At 33.7% G+C, this 6,847-nt stretch overlaps 1 protein-coding gene across 1 annotated transcript; it reads right to left on the minus strand.

The window, feature by feature from the left end:
- Window positions 1-348: 348 nt before the first annotated feature.
- Window positions 349-1,899, minus strand: LOC145072030 (uncharacterized). Its single transcript, XM_079018397.1, has one exon. The coding sequence runs from the start codon at window positions 1,880-1,882 to the stop codon at window positions 485-487; it is 1,398 nt and encodes a 465-aa protein (XP_078874523.1). The 5' UTR covers window positions 1,883-1,899; the 3' UTR covers window positions 349-484.
- Between the last annotated feature and the right edge of the window lie 4,948 nt (window positions 1,900-6,847).

Here is a 6,847-nt window from a genome sequence, read left to right on the forward strand (position 1 = left end):
AGTGCACTAAAAAACAAAAAACTGATACAAGGTTTGGAGTGAGACAACAAAAGTTTAGGCAAGGATGTTTATGAATCGAGCCCACAACCCACTCAATTGTGTAAGAAATGGGATCCAAGGTTTGGGAGAATCATCAAAAGTTTAGGCAAGGATGCTAATTAGTATGGCTTTAATATTTTTTTTTGTTAGTTTTGTTACTCATAATAAACCAATCCTGCTGAGTTCTGATTGTGAATCACGATTAAGATCATTCTGCCCATTTTATACCTTTTTAGCCAAACTTGTCTCCCACCTTAATTGCAACAAGCACCAAATGTACGTTATAGAATTATTGTTGATACAAATATATAAACGCTTCAAAATGCTATCATATTAAGGTTCCCAAAACATCTCCTTGTATTTAGATACAAAGTGTACATTTGTTAGAAGCTAATTACATATTTGCCATTGAGTTGGAACACCCTCCCCTTTGAGTAAGCAAGCACTACATAATGAGAAACAAAAGAAACACTATCACTAAATATGAAACTTGATGGCCCATAAAACTTGAGCTACTAACATGCAGAATGTCTGATCTGGTATTAGCCACCCTATTGCTATTGCTATTGCATAGCTTCAATTGACCCAAAACTCCACTACTTTTGTGAAATGACCTAATGACCCCTCCATCCACACACAATTCAGGGTTCCCTTGTACCCTTAGCTTGTTTCCAACTCTTGACACAAATTTATCAGAAAATGGAAGTTTCCCACTCAAACTGTTGTTCTTCAGATTCAATTCATTAACCATTGTAAGCCTTTCAAGCTCCAAAGGAACTCTTCCTGTTAGCTTGTTGTTGTCAAGAGCTAAATATGTCAAATTTCCCAAAAATACACCTATAGAAGATGGAATATTCCCAACAAGCCCTACCCCTGAAAACCCGATTGCAATTATACCCCTCAAATTTTTCCAAATGTCTGGAATCAACCCTCCTAATTCATTACCACTCAGATACACCTCCTTCAATTTACTCATCTCGGATAAAAAGATAGGGATCCCGAAATTCGTAAATCTGTTGTAACTCAAATCCAAAAGCTCTATGTTCTTCAGCCCCTTCATGCTTACCGGAAAGTTGCCGGAAAAAAGATTCAAACTCAAATCCAGTTTTATCAGATTTTGTAACTCTCCAATGGCCGCCGGAATATTCCCTTCAAACCCATTTTGGCTGAGATCTAGAATCCTGAGTTTCTTGAGGTTTGAAACATTTTCAGGTAGGGTTCCAGTAAATCTGTTCCGGGAAAGCGTAGCTTCTTCGAGATTCTGTAACGTACCAAACCCAACAGGGATGTCACCGGAGACGTTAGTTCCGGTGATAACCAACCTCCTTAAGCTCGTCATGTTACCAATTGATTCAGTCAAAGACCCGAAAAGACTCGCGTTTTCTATGAAAACAAGCTCTTCAAGAGACGACCCCACATGTGAAAAAGCTTGTAAAGAAACGGGCTGTTGAGTAAAACAGTTGTAGAAGAAGAGTTTACGAAGGTAAGGGAAAGCAGAAAATATAAACGGGTCTTGAAGGGTTGAGTTTGGGCCACAAGGCGGGTTAGGGTTGTGGTCGGAAACGTACCCGAAACTGAGTTCAAGGATGTTTACAGTGCCGGGGTTGGTGGCGGTGGGCATGATGCTGTACCCGCAAACGACACCGTGTGGGGCGGAGGAGCAGAGGTCGTCAGGAAAGAGCGACCGCCATGGGATGTCCGAGTTGAGTGCTTCAAGAACACGATAAACCGATTCTTGCTCCACCGAGTTGAGAAAAGGTTGTGAGTTGACGCCGGAGATTCCAATTATGAGCAATGAGATGAAGAAAGTGATAGCATATGTTGGAGAAGATGAAATCGCCATTAAAATATAATAATTTTACAGAGAGCTGAAATGAGGTAGTAACGTATGTACATTCATATATATATAAAGAGAAAGAGAGAGAAGAGGGTATAATTGTCTTTTTCCTTAAAGAATGAAAAGAAAATCCCAGTACAAAGGTAGTGGCAGAGATCTTTTCTCTGCATGTTTCAACATTGAAATCCTCATGAAATTTACCAAACTAGCCCTATATTCTTCCACATTCGAGGGTAATTTGGACAATTTGCATGGATAGCGTTAAAGATGTCCACATACCCTACCATGCCTTACTTTTTTTTATTTCCGCAGTAACGAACCAACGGCTTGAATCGTTATTGTGATTTACAATTTTGATCCCTTCATTTTAATTACTTTCACTTCAGTGCCACACTTTGATATTAAATTCTTATTTAATAAATTCCGTTGTTATACTTATATATGCTTTTTTTAAAAAGAATTTCATCTTCAATTTGTTAATTTGTTAAATAAGTTCTTAAAATTAAAGTAGGATCAAAATAATAACCACTAGCATCTTTTTAAATGTATTTGGTGTGTGTTCATATTATAAAATCATTAATTTTGAATAGTTTGTCGAGCTAATAATTTATTATATTTTAATTTTTTAAATTATAATATAGATTATTCCTTTTGACATAAAGATTAAATGTAGAAAATTAGATACTTTTAACATTTTATTGATCTATTCTAGTTTGTAATTTTGTATCATCTTACTTATATTTTACTTATAATGGTAGACAATATTATATAAAATGATAATTTTGGAATTTAATGAATAAATCAAGAATTTAATTTCATTAAATTAAAGTAAAAGTTCAATTGTCATCGTACAATGAGTGAGATGACAAACGAGCAACAAGCTGTGTCGCTAAGCCTTTTTGAAAGGTAAAGCTAATTCTTTTAAAGACTACATCCGAAGATCTATGGGATATAACATTACTATGCATGATTCGTTATACTCTTTTATGAAGCTCTACCGCATCCGATGCGAGGAAACCAAACGTATCAAATGCAAATGATATGAACACGTGTTGATTTTCCATGCACGATCTCTCATGTTTGGTGACTTTGCTTGTGGCTGTTTTTAAAACAGCATGTCCCGCTGTGAAACCCCCAGCCCTCAGGCCCATGAGAGGGGATACCCTTATAAGATCCACACATGCGTGTGTCCCTCCAAACCTTCCAAAAATCAAAATGTCAGCCAATCTGAGGGTTGACCGTCCTTCTGTCGGGTCAGTCAAGAAATTAATAAGTGCGTCTTTCTTAGCGGAAACCCTGACACGCTTAAATATGTCAAATAAAACATCCCTAACCATATTGTGTCTGTATTTGAACCCTGAGAGTTCTTTACAGTGAACTGCATGATCTCTAAAAGAGTCCAAACATGTTTTGCGACACACAGGTTATTATAGATTTTTTTTGGGTCTTTTTAACTCGGCTCTAATTACATATAGAAAGTTAAATGGGTAAAAGCGAATATGATAAAAAAAGTATAGGGGTTGAGCTGAAAAATATAACATCATAAGAGATTCTGCTTGGGCTGCCGGCGGCGTAATGGGACGGAGAGGGGACAACGGGACACACGGGAACACGAAAGCAATCTTCATTTCCAACAGATGCCCGCCGGCGCAGCCGACCTGTCTCCTTCCGCTAATAAACACCTACGAGGTACAACACCTATCGAAAAGGACGTCTCATTAACTTTATAAATAAAAAAAAAACAAGTTAATGCCCAAAATTCACTGTTTCTTGTTCTTTTTCTTCTATTCCCTTAATTTGTATGTTGTGTAGAATGCATTAAGGAGGCTTCCTTAGTAAAAAAATTCAAGAGACGTGTGAATGGTTTATTTTACTCGTTATACTTTATTTAAATTATGGAGTATTAATTATTATATTTATATGAAATTTTTATTTTAAATATTCCAATTAATATAGCTCATAACCTAATAAGGTTGGTGACTTTATAAGTCAACATCACGATCAAAGGCTTGTAAAATTACCGTTATGTTTATGTTTTCTTCCTGGAACTTGAATAAGAGGACTTGATCATTCTTCAACAAACAAGAGGTATGTTTTTATATGAAACAATTGAAAACAAGAACAAGTTGCGCCAAATATAATACATGTGAGGAGATTTGATGGCTACTATAATTCTACGGCCCTTTTAGTTCCTTTTCATACGTAGGAATGGGTCGTTTGGTTGAATCTACTTGTTCCTAGATACTACATAGGAATCTATCGCATTCTTTAGCGATTATAATCGGAAATTTCCTTTGATGTATAGAAATCCAAATTACATATTAGGAAATAATCAAGATAATGTTAACGTTCTATATATCATAATGATGTCAAAATGCAGATTATTGATGAAAATTTCATTTGAAGTAAAGAAATCCAAATTACATACTAGTAAATGTGCATGCTACCCTAAATCACATAAACCATTTGTATAATTTACTTGATTGATGTAAAAAATTTAGTTGTGGAAAAAATAAAAAATTAATACTTTTTTTTATAAATGATAATAAAAAGGAAAAGTGGTTTAAATGAAAACTTTAACCAACTCCATTGACTAATAATAGCTCAAAGGAAATATAGTTACTAAAATAAAACATTTTAAAAGGTTCGTTGATTGATTATAACTTTAACGACGTTGTTTCATGTTGATGTCATGAGCTACGTCATTTATATCGATTTGAGTGAGTAAAAAAAATTAGTGACTAATGATATGTTAAACAAAATATAATAATTAAAATAAGCAAACTAAATGTTTTTTTTCTTCAGAAAGTGAACTTCCCTAACGAGGGTTTCCGGGCCAGCTTTCGCGCACCGACTAATCTGTCGCTGCAAATATGAGGCTTTGCCTTATGCTTTGGAGTCACTGTAGGCGAATCCTCATGGCCACAAGGGCTAAATGGTGAAAGATTTGAACATTTGGTCAATAGATTATCCATCATATCTTCCACATGCTTTACCGAGTCACCACAATCCAAATGGTTAAGCAAACTAAATGTTATGGTTACCAAAAATAATTAAAACCCTAATTTCTAACACTTTTCAACTCTCTAATAATATTGTTTTTTTATTTTTCAATTACTATTAATTTTTATTTATTACCAATCAATTCATATGTTATACATGTAATAATATATTATTATTATTATTATTATTATTATTATTATGCTTGATCTAAATTTATAATTTTAGTGTTATTTTTTATAACTCATATGAAATGTAAAGATCAATACAAAGTAGGGTTGTTAAAAAAAAGTATACCTGAATAATTCATTCACGATTCGGGTAGATTGATTAGGTTTAATCGGGTTTCAAATATGAAAAAGCGGATAATCAATTTACCTGTTGTTTTTTGGTTCAAATTGAAGATAAGAAAAATTAAATTCATATGTACCTAAATATTCGATTCATTTAAAAAAGAAAAAAAAAACATACAAAAATAGGTCATGCAAAAATAGTATGCCATGGTTATCAACTATGATATATGCATATAGACATCAATAAAGATAACCATGTTTATGATTTGTTAGCATTATTCTAATAGGTTTAGTTATTTGCATAAATAAATGTATTATGAACCCTATTTTAGAGGTGGGGGAGGGGGTTAGGACCACACATAATGATTGTATAAATTTAATCGTTTACATATTATTTTATACTCACTTTAACATTAAACGCATCCGAGTTGCTTAGAACCTATCATTATGACCAGATGTAATTAATATTTTTTTTATATACAGTTTACCATTAAACTTTTTTGTACATTATTTACTATTAAATTGTTACTTATGCAACCAACAAAATCTACTCCAACCACCATCGTCCACCTCCCATTGCCACCTTCCACCTCTAGCAACAAAGATCACCTTCCATTATCTTCATGCATCATTACAACCATATGTTATTATGAGTTATGACAATTATAAGTTTCATAATGGTATTGGAATCCTTGAACTAATCACTACATGCACTAATTGTGTACCTTATTAGGCTTAATTATCAGTTGCAATATCTTTAGCTTGTTATGTATGCACACATGCTCTAATAATCTCCCATGTGTGTTGCGCATAATAGTCTAGTCAAAACAAGTAAATGATATTGTATAACAGTGCATTCAATGCCTCCTACGTTTATGAAGTTTCAACAAAAAACAATATGTTTGTGATGAATATTAGTATGGTCTACTATGTTTCCATTTGTCCACATGATCGATGTTTGGGTCGAGCATAAGTATGAATCAAATCAACCTTCTCTACCCGAATTTCACCTTGATCTATATTAAGTCTTTACTTAAGCCTCGTTAATCATATCATTACACTTCACCATGGTCAAGCTTATAGTTTAGATTCAATTGCACACCCTCGGCCGGCGGCGAAATCATCGGGTTGTGCGACGTTAGGACGTTGGATCTTGAGGTAGGTATATTAAACAATACACACAAATATAACCCAAACATTTCTTTTATTTATTATTAATAATAAGTGCTTACATTGTTTGATAGCCAAACACACTTCCTAATCATAAACTAAACAAATAAGACTTCCTTCAGCCACTTGTTGACTTACTTCAACACTCCACTGCCTCTAATACTCATTCCCCTGAGAATACATGGGTTTTGAAAATGTCAACGTAATGTTGGTGAGTCTACAGGTTCTTTTGGTATTATAGTTTAAGAATTCTTTTGTTATTTCTTCTTTTAAAAGATTCCTATTCTTTATATCTTATTTTCCTAGGATAATTAGTCCTTTCTTACTTATCTTATAACTTTTCCTTTTATAGATTTTTATCCCTTTTTCTTATCCTTTTCATACTTTGACTACTTTAAAGGTGTTCTCGTTTAGGTTGTTTACTGGACTCAGGGGTAATATAGCTTCTATTGGTACCAAAATCAAAAAGTACGTTTACATATAGAATGTTAATTAAGTATGTACCAGT

This window comes from Lactuca serriola, chromosome 9 (assembly GCF_051521515.1).
Source record: "Lactuca serriola cultivar US96UC23 chromosome 9, Lser_US96UC23_V15, whole genome shotgun sequence".
Taxonomy (NCBI): domain Eukaryota; kingdom Viridiplantae; phylum Streptophyta; class Magnoliopsida; order Asterales; family Asteraceae; genus Lactuca; species Lactuca serriola.